The following is an 18,865-nucleotide window of genomic DNA, read 5'->3' as shown; positions in this document are numbered from 1 at the left end:
AATACTGTGGGTCATAAATTCTAAAGTCCTTACTGAAAAAATTTACTATCTAGGACACTAGCGAGATTTTCCAGTTCCAGTCTCACCATATCTCAGAACATACAAATAAATGAGCATTCAGAGAGCGCAGTACAGGAAACGCAATCTACATACGTGTGAAAGCACCAAGAAAAATAATTTTTAACTACTAAACCATCCAAGTTTCTACAAATTGGAACTGAGTGGTTGAGGGAAATATTTAAACACAGAGAATAAATTTAGACCGGAGGTTGGCAGACTTTTTCTGTAAAGGGCCAGACTGTAAATATTTTAGGCTTTCCAGGCCATGAAGTCACTGTTGCACCTACTCAGCTCCACCTTGTAGTTCAAAAGCCACCGTGGACAATGACACGTAAACTAAGGGGTATGGCTATGCTATGAAACAGGTGGCTGGCCTGTGACCCCCAGTTTGCTGACCCTTAGACCACTGCCTCACATTCTACAGAAAAGAGAGCCAAGTCTCAATCACTCAGAACCAAATCTATTTAACAAAGTAGGTCACCCTTCTAGGTAAAAACTAGTCGTAACTATAAAGTAAGGAGAAGGGTTTCTTTCTCATGGGACATGCTCAGCATGTCTTGAGTTCTGCCAATGCCACTGTGCCATGTCTAGATTACTGAGGTGACAACTCTGAAATGAACAGTGTTTGCAAAGACAAGTATGTGCTTGTTGCTATGCTTCTTTAAAACAACAATAAATAAAACCAGTCTCCTAACTCTCCAGTTATGAGACCATCTGGTTTGCCAATGACATCGTACAACTGAAAAAATAAGACACGGAACTGAGATAAATGCAGAATAACAAAATGCCAAACCCAGAGCAGACGGGAAAGAAACACGTCCACCCCCTGACTCTGTGCTCAGAGCCATCAGACACTCAGGCAACAGGAAAAGCAAAGTGCTGAAAGAAAGGCCAGAATCACGACGATGAAACTTAGAGATGCCTACCAGGGCGTCACGAGGTTACCACGGGCACTTGCCAGCCTGGGACCTCTGCATCTACCCCCGCAGACCAGTGGTGACATTCAGCAGAGCTTTGGGGGTCCCGCGACAGACCCTGAACAGACCCCAGGTCTCTTCCCTCCTGCCTGCACTCCAGAAAAGGCCCTCACACAGTAAATCCTGATTCATCACTGTGCTCTCTCCTTCACAATTCACAAGGAGAAAAACACACCTGACAGGTGCTGTGGGCCGTGCGCCACTGTATTTCACTGACTCTACGACATTCAGGAATCAAAGACCACACAAGTATGAAAAAAATCTCTGCTGCCAAATTCTTCTGGGTCTGGTTCAGTTTCATCCCACTTCTTCTACATATGAGGGTCTCTCCTATCTTCTAAGCCCTCTTGGTTCCTAAAATGTATGCCTACAGATGGGCAACACGTTAGTTCTCTATTATTTCTGCTCCCAGAGAATCTAGTGCTTAACAAGGGACCACTGGAAGGAATATATAGAATGTTTTCCTTCTAATTTGATTTTTAATACAACTTTTTGCCTTTTTCTTCTTTTTTTTGCCAAGGAAGGTTTGCCCTGTGCTAACATCTGTTGCCAATCTTCCTGTTGTCGTATGTGAACCACCACCACAGCATGGCCACTGACAGAGGAGTGGTGTAGGTCTGTGCCCAGGAACCGAACCCGGGCTGCCAAAGTAGAGCACGCTGAACTTAACCACTAGCTCACCAGGGCTGGCCCTTTGTAATTAAAAAACAATCTAAATAGGACAGGGGTTGTTGTGAAAGATTTTTCCCTACAATCACTATTTTATAAAAGAAAAGGACAAGTATTACTACAGAATAAAAAATTAAAATATACTGTCTGAAGACCTAAGTAGAATCTAAGATTATTTCCACAAATCAAAAGAAAAAAAGGAACTAGTTATCCCTTTTAAAGATAATCACTGTTTTTATGTTGTTATCAGATGATCTGTAGGAAATCTGTAGATCACTCTAAGAAGTAATGAGCAAGCACAAATATCAAAAACACTAACATTAAAATTGACTGATGACGGCTTATTTTCTCCTTCATCCCATGTCATCTATTAGCTTTCCCAGCTGCCTCAATAAACCATGTTAACAAGGCACTGCTGGTGGGCATAAGCAACCGTCAGATCTGGGGGTGGGGCACATGGGACACGGGGGTGAGTTCCCGGGAAGCCAGTCTACACCCTGTGTGAGAACAAACGTCAGACAGCTCCTGAAAGGCTCTTCTGTGTTTCTTGTCTTGTTGGTGTTGGTTCCAGTTTTGCACTTACTTGGCTGAGTGAAGACGAAGAAAAGCTATAACTCGCGGATTCCCTCCTCCCTTGAACAACCCTTCCAACTCTTTTCATTTGCAGCTCTGTGTGTAGCACATACTGGGCATTGACGTGGACTTGCTGAATTAACAAATTAAACAGAATCCTCCTCCTCACTCCAGTCTCTCCCTGGGCTCTGGCTCTTCTCCAGCCAAACAAGAGGTTGTTCTCACTCTTTACTTGGGGTGACTGCTTAAAAACCCACACCCCAACCTTGAGGCCGAGAGAAGGACTCCTGCGTTCAAAGGCAGCCTTTGGTACAGGGTTCAATTCTGAAAAACGCCCTGCAATCCTGATGTCGGGGGACATCAGTCTGGGGCAGTGGAAGCGAGAGAAGGAAAACTGCCCATCTGGGACAGAGAGCGAAGTAAGTCCCTGGCTGCAGGCAATGTTTTTAATAAGAAATGTTCTTAAGCTAGCAAGTGCCGGTACAGTCACCCAAAACAGATGGAGACGGCCCAAGTCTCGTATTTCTCCTGTCTGGCAACAGCGCCAGCCCAGCGTCAAGGGAACCTCTACCTCCCAAGCCTCGAGAGATAAACAGGAAAAGACCAGGGAGGAAGTGACTCCAAACTAACAGCAGCCCTGGTGGGCAATGCACTGCAGATGCCGGAGTGTCTGTAAACATCTTAGTCACGGGGGTGCTAAGCACCCAGCTCTAACCAGGCGCTGTGTGCACACCTCGCAGGCGACTGACTTCTCAGAGAAGAGGACCAGACGAGCCGCACTTCAAGTGCAAGGATACAACCTGGTCTCTGGAGCGTCATGATTTTTCAGGTGATTTTCTAACACTTGTTTAAATGAGCCCACACTGATTCACTCCCTTTTGGCCAGTAATTCTGGCCAAAGGTTTGCATCTGCCAAGTGGCCAGGTAAAACTCCAGGTGCAATCTATGGTTACAAAAAGGAGTGAGAGTGACCGGGCACAATGAGGGTCCAGACGCCTAACTGACCGCACACCACGGAAGGCCACAGCACAGTGAAGAATTCCTTCCCCAGCACTGACTGAGCACCTGCGTTTACTCACCTGGATCTCCCTGCCCTTGAGATTACAATCTGTTGAAGAAGACAGAAAAAATAGAGAGGACGCCCGCAAGATGGGCGTTAGGATAACGGTGGTCAGAGGCGTGTAGAAGAATACAGAGGGGGTGCAGTGGGGACAGGGGCACTCCTGCTGACCAAGACTAGCTGAATCCAAATGGGAGTTAACCAGGCAAGGAGGCAAGGAAATGGACTTCCAGGCAAAGGGAGCTGAAGTGGCAAAGACAAGGAGGAATATGGTGTGTGTGAAGGGACTACAACAGCTCCATATTGCAGGAACCACAAGAAAAGGCATGGTGGAGTGGGTGTGGAGAAGGCGGGGGGAGATGGCCATGGTTTCAGGACTCCTCCTTAAACACCAGGGAGGGGCCACCCACGACAGACAGACTTGTATTGCCAAGAGAGGCACTGGCAGCTGTTTGGGGATCTACCACAAAGCTCTACTGTCTGCTGGTGGGTCTAATCTCTCGGCTTCTCATCACATGGCAACTGATTCTGTTGGGGACCCCCCACTGGGACCGCTAGCAGCCCAGCTCTAGCCCCACCAGTCCCTAAATCCTAACAGACTTTCGGAAACAGGCCTACTGACCTGATTACTTGGACTTAACAAATTTGCCTACTACTTCATGTTATTAATTTTATTGCACGTCCCTCGATTTTGGGTTATGGAATGTGCAATAACATGTCCTGTCATACAGTATAATCAGAAAATGTGCACACCATGACAATAAATGGAGTTAATAGAGAAAGTAAGGACCTTTTCTTTAGACCAGATAACTGGGTATATATAAATATATATTTCAAATCCTTCAACCTTGTTTGTAAAAAAAAACCTCTGGTGAGTTTTCAGAAAAATGTCTCCTAAAATGGCTGCAATAGACATTGGACTAGATATAAACGTTTCACACCTAAGAGCAAATCTTCATAAGAACCTGAAAAAGATCTCTTTGGTTAAAACCAAAATTTGGACTATTTTATAGTCTTATTTGAGTCACATTTTCAAAATAACTTATTAATCTCTCTTGAAAGGTTTTATTTTTCTTTATTTTCTGCCCCTCATGGAACAGTCACAGTAAATTTCAGAGGCGGAAATTGGTCACTCACTTCTTTGAACCTAGAGTGCCAAATCTCACAGCTCCTTCTCTACACCTTTAACTTTATTTCAGTGCACAGAACTGGGAAGGCGGGGCTTCCCAAGTTCTTCAGGAGTCAAATATAAAACCGGCCTGCTAAAATAGTTTAACTGAAATAAATTATAAACTATTATCAAGGAAGCAATTTTTAAAGTAAATTTTTTAAATGGAAGGAAATGCCGAAGAAAAAACTTGCTGTTTTCTACCTATTTAAAAAAATATATTAACTCCTAAATTGAAGTTCTTCTCCACTCTCATCTTCCCGTTAGGCAGCTTTTATAAACTCTCAGCATTAAGAGCTGAATACCCTAAAAAGCTTATCCCTCAGCTGTCAACTAAATTAATTCCTTCAGAGCAGAACTTCAAGGGGCAAAGAAAGGGGAGGAACGTAGGAGGAGCGTGGGTGAGTGTGAAGGTATCATTACCTTGAGGAATCTGCCTGCCCAGGTCCCACCCGCTTCTCCACACCTCAACCGCCCACAACCAGACCATCAGACAAAACTCTGATTCTGATTATACTCTCTCCCTCGAGACCCTCGGATTTAAGATAATGCCTGGAGTCAGGCAGGGGCCTCTCTCTTGTGTATTTCTCCAGATTTCTGAAACCCTCTTTCTGCAGGAAGACCCTCTGTCTCCCAGGAAGCCCACTCTTGGCTACAATCCCCTCAGCCCCCAAACACATCCCAGGCAGTCTAAGAAATACAGGCCCCTCAAAGCACCCCACGACCCCACCGGAAGATCTACGTGTTAATGACGCTGCAGCGCTAATAACCAGAACTGACTCACTCCAGTAAAACATCAGTTCCCAGCTGAGGAATAAGACCGATACACTCAACATTCTTCCAAAACTACAAACACATGTTCATGCAAGGATGGTACCAACTTTAACCAAGACTGAACGCCTAAAGGAAAGTGACGATGGATGGAAAGTCATATATTCACGAACTGTTCCATATCTCCATTGAAAAATTCAATGAGGCTAAAATTAAGCAATTTTTCTAATACCAAGCTTTTCTACTCTCCAAAGAGTAGCCCTTCAGCACAGTGCTTGAGGAGTCATGGCTGGAATCTCACTTCTGCCACCTACAAGCTTAGAACCTGCAGTAATAAATTACTTAACCTTTCCCCCAAGCCTCCTTTCCGTCTGTAAAATGGGATTAGTAACAGCGTCTACCTCATGAGCCTGTTTCAGGGATAAACGAGATAATAAATAGTGCATGCCATATGGCAACCCCTTGATCCCTGTCCTCATCATTGCCATTCCACCTTCCAATTTAGCAGAATTTACTAAAATCATCAATAGATATGTATTTTAATATGCTTCAAACTAAGTTTACAACATCATTTTTACAAAAAAAGTTTTTCATTAAATCACATAGAAAACTTATAAAACTATATATAGTAAACTATACTAATAAAATATCTAATAGAATAAAATATACTAAAGTATAATTATAAATTTTAATTACAAATATATGAAATATAAATATATTAAAACATTATAAAATTTAAAACATGAAATTATAATAAAATACAAATTATAATAATAGATTGAAGTATACTAATGAAATATCAATTTCAGTGGCCAAAATTAAAAATAAGTGTCATAAAACTAGCAATGAAGTACATTTCTAGCACAAAGCATTAATGCACAAACTCTAACTTATGTGCCTTTTAACTCTTGGATTCACATCTGATGCCAAACATAGAACCAAGTGAGAAGCCATCCTTCTCTTACAACCGGCCAGGAGTAGGCAGAACGTGCAACCGATTTAAATACATTTCTCATAAAACCTTGAGAAATCACAAAAAGTTCTAAGTCAGAAAGATGAGAAACTGATTTTTCTTCACCTGTTGCTAGGGTAATATGATTTTGGCAGAGTTAATATCACCATAGCTAAAAGATAAGTTTTAGAAGGATAAAAATCTATTCTCTTCCTACATTGAGATTAAATAAAACACCTTTCCATATTCCCAAACGATACAGGCTTAATGAAAACAGAATGAGCTCTAACTAATGCTAAAAGAATGAAAATGAAGCCATCTGGCAAATTCACTGTGCGATCTGAACAATATTTTCATACCCCTAACTAATGGTCATCACCACGGTAAAGTAGGAAGACAAACAAAAAGGAGATGTAATATTTTATTTCACAATTTTCTCTAAAGAAGTGCCAGATTAAGGGGAAAAAATATGCCCTACCATAAATTTTATACGCATGACTAGGATCCAAGTTGGGTGGGTGCTTTAAAAAAAAAAATACATACACACACACACACACACACACACAGGGAGAGAGAGAGAGAATATATATAAAACATAAGAAACTCACCGTCAAAAAGGCACGTGACAGCAGACTCACATCAAATAGCTCTGCTAATCTCTCAGACTCTTTCATCATTTCATTCTCCCATTTTCCTTTTCTGCCACTGCCCTTTCTTTCACCTACATCTCTGAGTATGTATGCTGAAGTATATTTCAGAACAGAAAACACTAAATATTAGCAAGTATTCCAAGTCTCCTGTACCCAGTACGGCAAAAGCAGGAGATAAGCTCTGTGGACTTATCTTAAAGGGTTTACAAACTTGTTGAAAACAAACATTGAGACACTCTAAAACAATTTATAATTAGGCATTAAATTATGTCAGAGACTCTGGGCCCAACTGCTCCTCTCTCACTAACGCTGGACTTTCCATGAGTTGTGTCACATGTATTCCTCCCCAACAGCAATCATCAGGTGGCGATCATTAGGCGGTGTCTCGTAAACAAATGCACTTGGGGTCAGCCTTTGCTGCACCGCAGACCAAGAAAGTGTGTGCTTCAGATGAGTGAGGGCCACAGCAAGGAGGAAAGGTCCACGGCAGATCCCTGGTGACAACCAGTGTTCTCGACCCTGGCTACACACCAGAACCACCTGGGAGCTTAAAAATGCTGATGCCAGCTCCCAGCGCCAGCGGTGCCAATGAAATTGGCCTCGGGAGCACGTGTGTGCTGGGATGGTAGCTCTCTAGGTGATTCTAATTTGCAGTCACTGTGTTGGACTCACTGCTCCACTGGTAGCCACGTGACTTCTTTCTGGATGTTCTGCTTCAATCTACAAATTACATCAACTGTGAAAAGATAATGCTTTCTCTAGAGTGATGGCTGGTTTTAGGAGTGACTTCAGACCGTGACTGGATGTAAATGCCCACCTCCTGGTTGCTATGGCACCACTGCATGTATCACTACAGGTGCTTTCATTTAATTCCAGTACGAGTTGAATGGCAGCCTTTCTATTCCATCCCTTGCAGGGGGACATCTGGCCACTGCCTGAATAATCCCAATGACAGGTAGGCAGGTATTTCATCTACACACTGCTCCAGCTCCCCTAGAATTAACATGCACTCGTCCTTACATGGAGGAGACAGGTATCTGAAGACAGCTCTCAAAGCTCCCGTGCACCCCAGACTCTCACCATCCTGGTTATCCTCCTCTGAGTGCTAGGATGTCAGTATCCATCTTAAATCGGTGCAATAAGAACCTGAGCACATCATTTCAGATTCAGGAGCCACTGTTCTGTGTGTGATAAACATTACTTGTTATCCCCCCTCTTTGGGGCACACTGAGGAAAACACTTCAATTGTGTTTGGTCACATGACTTGTTGTGGCCGATGACATACATGGAAGGACACCAGCGGAAGGACAGCTGCCCCAGGGAACTGCTCAAACCCGTAACAAACTCTGCACATGCAAGAAAAACACTTTTACTGTATAAATAAATGGGCTTTAGGGGATTTCACTGCCACAAAGGGTAAACCAGTAATGCTCAAAGTGTAGACTTGTAAGAAAAGCAAATTATCAGGTTGATCCTAGAGCCAATGAATGAGAAACTGTGGGTGGGGCCCAGCATGAGTATTTTAACAAGCCCCCAGGAGGTTCTGATGCACACCACACTCAAGTTTTGAGAACCACTAACTAGATACGGTTCCCAATCAAAGGGCCTTAGCTTCCTTGATGTGAGTGCTATCTTGGGAGCCGTAAAGAAGGATGGGTTGTATTAAGATAGTCAATACAGCCGGCCTGTGTTCCACATAAGGAAGCTACAGCCTACCTGCCCCACATATGTGTGCACTTGATTTTTTAAAACCTAAATGAAAAGCTCTGCACTTACTAAGATTTACCTTGTAAAATCCCTCCCAGCTTCTTTCCCTATAATCAAGTCATTGATATAGAAATGTTGGGTAAAATCTGATCCAAAATGGAAGCTTTCTCTCCGACACAGCAATGAGCCCCAAGTCAGCTATAAAATCAGTATTTCACCCAGGACCTTTTGTGCTATCCTGTACAAAACAGTATTAGCAGAGAGAGTCTGTCAAAAGTCAGGCTGAAACCCAGTCACTCTATCTGTGGTGTTATTCTACCCACCGCCAAGTACCCTGCGAACAAAAGAAAATCAGATTTACGTGGAATCCGCTGTTCTTAGCTTTCACTAAGTTCTTCTTCCTATTGCTCAGAACCAAGTTACTCAACAATCTGTTCTCTGAAATAGGCCCAAGAAGGTCAGAATAACATTACCTGACTGAAATTTTCAGTCTTCCCAACTTTCTCCTTTTAGACAAGTAGAATATTGGGTCGCACCTCATTTTCCAGGATTAATATACCTGCAAGCTCCTTTAGCCCCATGTAAAGACGGAAAGGGAACTTATTTACACGAGCTAGACCCTTTCTTAGGGACTTGCCCTCTTTCTTGGGCATCCATTCCCCCTTAGTGATGTTGGTTTCACTTTCCTTGGAGAAGTAAAATAGGAGCTGAGTATTTTCACTTTCTCTTGGTCAACTGTAAACATTACGCAGTACATAATTTTCCTGAAAACACCTGCCTGTGCGTATCCTTTTCCTTCATATTTTGCAAAACATCTCTTGAATATTCCCTGCAAAAATTGGATAGATTTCACAAGCTTTGGCTTATTCTAATTCCAAAAGCATGTAACAAAAAATATATTAATTGCCAAATACATCATTACCTCACACTAGATAACTGAGAAGCCACTTTGAGCCTTGTTGCTTTTTTCCACCCACATTCTATTTTCCCAATTAAAGTTTCCCATGCTAAGTCATAATCAAAATACATATATAGAGAGTCTCTTAAAAATATACGTTTTCTATCATTCTCAATAAAAGGAATCAGACTCCTTGGAGAAACGGCTAATTGCAGGGCTGGGGGCAGGGAAAATACAAGATGACCCAGGAGCAAAGTGTGACACCAGAAAGCAAGGAAGTGCTCAAAAATGGGGTATGTTGAAAGGAAACAAGCATCCACTTAAAGGGGCTCCCAAAGGCCAAATCTAGGACAAATTGAGCAAAAAAATGAATAACAATAGTCATGGGTTCTAACTCACTGGATAAATATTCATAAGTCCATTTAACTCTAAATAAAAAATTGAGCTCATCCTTACAATGAGTTCCAATTAATAAATGTAAAATAAGTAAGGGAAGCAGAAAGTCACCATTAAGCAAATACTACAGTAATAACTGTTGCAGGCAAGAGTAAAGAATGGATGTTCAAATTGGTGGGTAAAATTGTGATGAGAAGTAGGATCATTTGCAGTCTCAAAGCATCTCCCCACAAGACACAGTTACAAAGGGAAAATAGCAATTCACAGTGGAGAAACCTGGCAGACGCCACCTCAACCAAGTATTCCAGGTTAACATCACCAAGAAGGAGTCACGTTAACATCATGTACCTCCTGATATGATGCACTGGGAAGGGCATAACATCTCTTCTGTGATATCCCTACCAAAAATGAATAACCTGAATCGAATCATGAGGAAACCTCAGACAAATCCTAACTGCAGGACATTCTACCAAATAACCAATAATCTTCAAAAGCGTTAACATCACGAAGGACAAAGACTGGGAAACTGTCATACAGATTGGAGGAGACGAAGGAGGCATGACAACTGAATGCAAAGTGGGATCCTAGATTGAGTGTAAGACTAGAAAAGGGACATTAGTGGGACAACCGGTTAAATTATTCTAAAGACCGAAGATCTGTTAATAGTACTGTATCACTGTTAATGCCCCCGTTTTGACCACGCCCCATGGTTATGTAAGATGTCCACATTACGAAGTAGGGTGGAGGGTATATATAACTCCACACTATTTCTCCAATTTTTCTGTAAGTCTAAAATCACTTCAAAATGAAAATGAAAAATACATATTCGTATGTTGTGACTTATAATGTCTATATAACAAGAACCTTTCATTTTGGTGAGCTTTTTTAAAGCAAAATTTAATTTTTAAAACTCTAGGACACAGAGAGGAAACAGAGACCAATGTCTGCTATGTACTGTGCTATATACATAGCCTCTTATTTAACGTTCAAAAGAACCCAACTGGTGAACATTATTATTATTTCCATTCTAAACCTAAGTAAAATAAAGCTGGAAGTTTATTCCTCACAAAGCCACACTGCTAGTAGGTGATGGTACCAAAATTCAAACCCAGGTCTGCCAGGCTCCAAAACCCCAGGCTTCTCCCAACTTGTAGACAGGAACTGGACCACATCTACACCCAGGAAGAATCTCAAAAGGTCTTGTAGAGTTCGTCTGGATGGCATTTGAGCTCCATAATTAAGTAAAATCTTCTCTGCTTTATGATCTTTCTATATAAAAAGTTCAGTAATGATTTCTTGATGTGTAGGAATATCAGGCAGCAAACGAGCAAATGACTACAAACAATTATCATAGATCACCTTGTAGTTCTCAAGATTTGAACAAGTACAGGCAACTTTTACTTTTTTATTTACCATCAGATCACATAACTGCAGAACGTCTGATCTGTAAGAATGACTTCAGGTATTATCTTGCCGAAGGGATCCTAATTTGAGGTTCGTGGATAACCCCTAGAGCAACCAAGGAAGAACGTCAGGAGGTAGGTGACTCCTAAAATCGTATATAAAAGTCTGTGTATTTGTCTGTTTGTCTAGGGAAGGGCTCATAGCTCGCAGGAGATCATCAGGTTAACGATACTGACAAGCTCATCTTCCTGACTTCACGGTTGAGAACATGGAGACTGGGAAGGTAAAAGGATTCCTGTGGTCAGAAAACTAGTTAACGCCCGAACCTAGACTTCAGCCCCTATGTATTCAGGACTCACAAGGGCCCTTTCCGTAAGTGCAAGTGACGATCCGAGGAGACCTGCTCCAATCGGTGACTCCGAAGACACCGTGCAGGGCACAGTGCTACACACCACGGGAGATAAAATAACCCACAGACACAGAACCTATCCTCAAAGAGTGTGTGATTTCAAAGGACAGCCAGAACCTGCTCATAACAGAGCAGTGACACCAACTTCAGGAAGTGATCAATTTTTTACCGGTTTCTTTGTATAGAATATCTATAACAACCACTTTTTAAAATATGGCTGCTTTAACTATTTTTTTTTAAATAGCTAAAGTAACGTTCAGCAGATTGTAGGGTTTTGAATAATAATATTTTTAATAAGTTTTTACTGAATATTTGTCAAAATTTTGTAAATTATTTGACTTAAGATCAGATTATAACAAATTATTGAAAAAATTAAAAACCACTGAAAATGGATACTGGATTAGTATTAGTAAAAAACATATATATGCATTAGAGAGATAAAGAAGCTGGCTACTGAATAACTAGCATGGCTGGAACTAGGTTTTTGAATCTTGAAAACAAAGCTACTGAATATCTTCAACATGGAACTCCATACAAAATACTTCTCTTAGTAAAGATTTTTTAGATGAGAACTGAGGACAGGAAGAAAGGTCAGAAACAATTACTGAAGCCAAAAAAGGCCATCTAAAAAAAGTAGCAGTGAACGAGCTTGACATAAATTTTAATTTACGCCAGTTGGATTTACTCCTAAAATATTTTCTCCAAACTCTACCAAAATAATAATTGTACTGGTTATAAATAACACTAAGGTAACTGCTGTCCTGTGGTTGGCAGAATGTGTTTATTCCCTCACTTACTCTATACACATACATATTTGTTTTTAAGGCATGATTACAGTATTGAAATGAAGTATAGCTTCACAGTTCACTGGTTCACAACATTTACTGTCATACTGTCACACTGCACAGCAGCATTTCACCGGGTAATCCACCAAAATCAGACTTTTCCAATCACTTCTGGCCTGGTGGAAGTAAGCAATTCTTCTCAGCCAAATACAATTTCAAATCCCTTACAATTTCATATTTCTGTCTCATCTCAAGCCCAAAAGGGTTGGAGGCTGCACGTCACCTCACATACAGTTCCCTGTAGATACCAACAACACAGGACACTGTGTGGTCACTAGAGCACATATTACTCCCATTTTACAGAAGAGGAAGTTAAGGTTACAAGTGGTTAGGTCCTCCAAATCAGCACATATTCATGATTCATTCCTTCAACAAATATTTATCGGCTTACCAGGAGCTGGGGAAACAAGCCCCCAGACACTCTCTGGATGAGAGCTGAAGGGAGGAAAAAAAGCATAAAGTGTCTGACGAGAGAGACTGGAGGCACCCTTCACACAGCGCCAAGGGTCAGGATAAAGGCAGTACATGCTGCTGTGGAAGAGGACTGATTCCGTCCAAGGGGACCAAGAAAAGCTTTCCAGATGAGGTGACATCTAAGCTGAGACCCAAAGAACTAAGGCAGTCACCAAAAAGGTGCGGCCTTTCAAGCTAATGGGACATCACCTGAAAAGCTCCAGGGGTGAAAGAGCAAACCACGGGTAAGGCACTTAATGTAGCTGAGTTTGTCTGGTTGCACCATGAGAGAGCCGGCTAGAGAAACGGGGAGATGAAAGGAGACCCATACGCCACCGGACCCCTGAGGGCAACGGAGACACAACACTGCACAATCAGAGCTGCACTTGAGAAAACCCTCTCTGGCTACACAGAGAACAATATTCCAGGCAAGAACTGATAGTTGCCTGAACAAAGGTAAATAAATGGGTGGACTAAAGGGTATTAAATGGATGGATGGAGGAGAGGGTTGGGCAGAAGTAAGAATCACCAAGTCGAGCTGGACACCAAGCTTCTGATGCAGGAGCCTGGGGGGAGGGGCGTTGGACAGGCTTGCGGCTTCTGGCAATTATCCAAGAAGCTGAAACACTTGATAGGTAGTTGGACTTCAGGGACTGGAACGCAGGCAAGAAACCACAGTAGGAGGCTGAGATTTGAAAGTAATTTGCACACATATATGGGAAGTGAAGCTATGAGAGTAATTGAAATTTCCCAGAGAGAGTGTTAAATGTTTCCAGGACAGAAACCTGATGGATGTTCTGGCAACCAGGAGAAAACACAGGAGAGCGCGGCGTTCAACACTTAGGGTAGAAAATGCTTTTAGGAAGAACTGCCAATCACGTGAAATACTGCAGTGGGGTCAATCAAGGTAAAGATGGAAAAAAGTCTAACGGACTCAACAACGAGGTCACAAGTGAAGTGGGTGTGGTTACAAGGTGAGGCTGAATATCAAGGGCGGTCAGTTGAGGAGGAAATGCGAGTGGAAAAGTGGAGACGGTGGGGTGCTTGCTTGGTTGCCTGAACGGAAGAAGAAAGATGGAGGGTAGGAGATTTGAAGTTTGGGGTTTAAACGGAAGAGAGGGGACGGGAGCATTCTGACAGGAGAGAGGAATGGAGTAGATGCACGTACGTCTTGCAGGCGGGACGTCTGGAAGTGCAGGGTCCTGCCTGATTCGGCACGGGAGAACTCACACGTTGGTTTCCGACTCGAGTTCAACATTCTTTTCATTTCACCAGCTTATAAAGACATTTCTTTCCCTCCCTCCCCCACCTCCCTTTAGCCCTTTCAGGAGGCTGAGCGAACAGAATTGAAATTGTAACCTAATCCGATGTGCCTCATTCCAAAAGGCAGTCTCAACTTCTTCAAAGCTAATCCTAAAATCCTACTAAGCCAAACGTTTCCTCCGCGATGGACGGCTGCTCTAACCTAAGCACACACGCTGCACAGCATGCCTGCACACGCCTCCAGTCCGGAGCAGGCTCCCCAATACTGTCCTGAAGCAAACAGTCTAGGTGTTAAATTTCATCCCGTCACCTCTCCTGGAGCTGTCTCCTCATCGTATATTCCAGATCCAATCCTTGTCAGACAGGCAAGAGAAAAATAGTTTAAAAAAAAAAATGAAAAGAAAGAATTCTGAAATGTTCCAAGACTATTACAGAAATCTCAAATGTACAAGAAATGAAAGGACTGGAATGCTAGATAATTACTAAGATCTGCTCCGTTTTAACATTTGTGAAATCCAGTTTGGGTGCCAAGAAAAGGCTTTTCCTAGAATCACATCAGGCTCTGAGAGAACTATTGTAGCATGTTTACACAATAAATTTACCAAGTGTTGCCCCTTAAGAACTATCCAGCATTTACAGTAAATATTCTAAGTTGCCATGGCCTATTAGGGGAGGCTGCAGTTGAGATGATTAAATCAGCAACGGGCTGCTAAACCCATATATATATATATATATATATATATATATATACTCTATAAATAACTAATTTTTACATGAAGAGACACTGAATTAAGTATAGTTAGACCAAATATAATAAAAACATCTTTCCGCAATTTGTAACCATTGTGATTGATGCTCAAAGACAAGTTTATATTATTTGGATGGTAGCAAGGCAAAACATGTTAGCTTCACGAGTAGCTCAAATAAACAGCATAAATAAATGAGATTACAAAGTAATGCTTAAAACACTGAATGTAACAAACTTTCCAAGGATCTAGTACATTCTAATTGCAAACCAATTTCTGTGCAATCTTTACACTGGTTCCGCAAGGATAACTATTTGGCTTTATTGGCTTAAGTTAAAGCAATAAGACGGTTTCTTTTTTCTGAAAGATTGGCACCTGAGCTAATAACTGTTGCCAATCTTCTCTTTTTTTAATTCTTCTCCCCAAAGCCCCCCAGTACAGTTGTAGATTCCAGCTGTGAGTGCCTCCGGTTGTGCTATGTGGGACGCCGCCCCAGCATGGCCTGATGAGCGATGCCACGTCCATGCCCAGGATCCGAACTGGTGAAGCCCTAGGCCGCCGAAGTGGAGCGTGTGAACTTAACCACTCAGCCATGGGGCCGGCCCCTAAGATGGTTTCTTTAAAAGTATAGTGTCTCTGAAGCCACTAATCAATCTTACTCTCACTAAAAGTGGGAAAAACCGGTATTAAGTGCCTCGGGGTGTGATACAAAAAGAACATAGCACCTATGACGTATTCTTATCTAAAAAAAATTCAATCTGAATCTAATCAAATTTCTAGGAATTATGGGATAAAGAGAAACAAGTTAAACAATGTCAAAAGGAAGCAATTACACAAATTCAGAAGTTCACGGGACAATCTACAGGATATATAACCCCATTTTTTCAACACATCAACAGCACATTAAAAATAAAATAAAATGAAGGGAAGGCTGATATAGAATAAGAGAGACTTAAGTTATACAACACCCAAATGCAATGAAGACTCTCTCTGGATGCTGACCGGAACAAACCAACTTTGAGAAAGTCAGAATAATATGAAAAATAACTTTGCTAGTTTTATTAAGTCTAATGAGCATTTTGAAAAACTCATCAGTTGGAGATGTGTGCTTATTACGACAATGCAGATTTCTCAGTGATTTTGAGTTACAGAGCTTCTTCCAGGTGTTTTAAGGATAAGGACCCTCTTCCCACTACCAAACTCAAGGAAGAATCACCTAAGTCATAGAAATGCCACTAGCAGTTTTCAGAACATCCACTTTCTTTCTCTCCTGCATTCTGCCTTATTTGTCATAAGGCTAAGAAGTAAATTCAAACTTTTTTATTTTTTTTAAGTGAGGAAGATTGGCCCTGTTCCAACATTTGTGCCCATCTTCCTCTATTTTGTATGTGGAGCGCTGCCACAGCATGGCTTAATGAGTGGTGTGTAGGTCCACGCCTGGGATCCACACCAGTGAACCCAGGGCCGCCAAAGTGGACTGCACAAACTCAACCACTACGTCACCGGACCAGCCTCACGAAAACGTTTCTAACTTGGGTTTACCGTTGTTCTTGGTTTCCTCAGCTATAAACACGACTGTGGTGGCTGACTCACTGCAGGCTTTGGGATGAAGGCTATTATTAGCAAAGTGAAGGCAATTACTAGCAGCATCACAGGACAAGACTGAAGGACTTGGAAACGTCCATTTTATAGACAAAGAAACTGAGGCTCAGAGACACTGAGTGATTTTCGAGGTCACTCTACTAATGATTGACAGAGCCGAGCCAAGTACCCACATCTTGGAGGCCCGTCAGTCCAGGGCTCCTCCTTAACACCAAGCGGGTGGTTTCCACTCTTACCTTTCCGTGCTCCTTCCTCACGTGGGAAATGTAAACATCTCTCTGTGTGAAGAGGCGGTCACACTCCCAACACGTCCACCCAGGGCTGGCCACTTTCTTGGGTTCCAGTGATTTTTTCACAGGAGACGGAGATTTCTTTTCCAATTTCTCTTTCCCGTTCATGGACCTGGTGTCCTCTTTGTTCTGATTTGCTGAATTTTGAGTTGTGGGCTTAATGCTCAAAGGCAAGTTTATACCCAAGTTCGGAGGCCCTTCAATACTCTTCAATGTTCCATGCATAGACTATGTTACAAAAAGAAACGAAATATCTATCACAAGTCACACCACTAAAAGAAAGCACATGCGGACTATCTTGATACGTTATCGATACTTCAATACAATTTTGTATTCATTCAGAAATATTTTTTAATATATTAAGAAGAAAACCTACATAAAATACACACTTAAAAAGGGATAGAGGAGTATTAACTTTTACGATTGCTATTAGATATGTTTCTAGTTCCAAATAATTTTTAAAAACCTGCTTGTGCCATTTTAAAATTCTTTAAAGAAAAACTTCTGTATTGAATCCAAATTATTCCTGGCACTCTGCCCTCCCCAGTGTACCACAGCGAGTCCTCTCTGTAACAGACCATTTCTGGGGAAGAGTGTTTCACGTTCCCATCTACCTGGAAACGTCTCAACAGGCTAACATACTGCAAGGTGCTCAAGACCCTCAGCCAACCAACTTTAACAACCGCCTGAGACCACCGTGTTATCAGCAAACCTTCTTCTCCCTTTCATGCCTCTCACATTCCTGGAATACTTCTAACAGTCTGGGATTTTGCTGGGTTTGGAGGGGGGGGTGGGGAGTTGTGGTTTGTAATTTTAATCTCCCTACACCCCATCCCAAACCATCCCTTCTTACTGGCACCCAGATTTGTGAACCATAACAGTTAGACACTCAAAAAGCCTTTTTAAATTGCTCAGCTGTTTATTATCATTAACATAATAGTTTCAACAAGCTATCTTCAACTTAAACTCACAGGATTTCAAAATTCTACTGGGGTAAAATTAGAGTAATTTGATTCTAAAGACCAGCTCATATTGGTTTTTGTTTTGTTTGTGTTCTAGAAGCATGGAATCCAAAAACCAAAAATAAAAAGGAAGCAAATAAGTCTCTGGAGCCTTAACGTACGATTTGTCTCTTCTCGGTATTCAGGCTTGCAGCTAGCCTCCGAGTTCTTGAAGCCAAAGAAAGACACAGCATGGCACGTGTTTCCTAACGTGCTTTGGCACAACTAGGTCTCCGGGGTCACAGACACTCACACTGTGAAGATCTCAGCTCACACTGAGTGTGCAAGAAGCTGTTCCTTCAGCATCCTCCCATCACACTTTCTCAACGGAAGGTCTTCTCTGAACAGTGCCACGAATCGGCCAACCTTCTTCAATACTGTCTTACCCCAGAGGCAAAAAAGGGTTCCATAATCTTCTCATGAGCAGAGGTTGCAAGGTCCACCCAGACAATCAATCGTTAAACTGGTCTGTGAAAAGGGCCTGAGCGGAATGTCTAATGTTCTATTGCAAAGAGAAAATCTAGGGCGAGATGTGATCTCTTGATAGCCAACAACTGGGTACTGGCTGCTTCTCCACCATGCAGGACAGAGGCTTCTGTGTTTAAATGGCCTTTTTCAAAAAAGAAGCCAAGTTTTTACATTTGTAACATATAAAACCCAAAGGAAAAAAACCCCCAAAATCTTCCAATAAACTTTTCCTAAGTTTCTAGGCAAATACATTTTTACTAATAAAAAAGTTGAAGAGAGGATAAAGCATTAAGGTATTCTTCTATAAGACAACCTTTCATGCTACAGAGATTACAGAAAAGTGGCAAAAAATTCTGCCATGATGAAAGAGAGAAATGGAATGTGTGCTAAAATGAGAATTTCTATTTATTCATTTTATTTTCACACTGTAAGTAAAAGTAGGATTATTTGTTAAAAACAAAAGCATTTTTTAAATAAAAGAAATACAACTTAATTCTTTTAAA

The 18,865-nt window shown here is 41.7% G+C and overlaps 1 protein-coding gene across 25 annotated transcripts in view; it reads right to left on the bottom strand.

The window, feature by feature from the left end:
• ZNF532 (zinc finger protein 532) overlaps positions 1–18,865 on the bottom strand; it is a 107,919-nt gene that overhangs the window by 15,820 nt on the left and 73,234 nt on the right. For all 25 annotated transcript variants that reach the window (XR_011542076.1, XR_011542077.1, XR_011542075.1 and 22 more), the window contains one exon: positions 16,840–17,121. Coding sequence is in view for 22 of the 25 variants with exons in the window: in XM_070627792.1 (XP_070483893.1) it covers positions 16,840–17,121 (282 nt within the window). In the remaining 3 variants the exon portion in view is untranslated. The remainder of the gene's footprint in view (positions 1–16,839; positions 17,122–18,865) is intronic.

This window comes from Equus przewalskii, chromosome 7 (assembly GCF_037783145.1).
Source record: "Equus przewalskii isolate Varuska chromosome 7, EquPr2, whole genome shotgun sequence".
In the NCBI taxonomy this organism is placed as follows: domain Eukaryota; kingdom Metazoa; phylum Chordata; class Mammalia; order Perissodactyla; family Equidae; genus Equus; species Equus przewalskii.
Note: the sequence above shows the minus strand (reverse complement) of the source record. Positions and strands in the feature narration are given on the sequence as shown.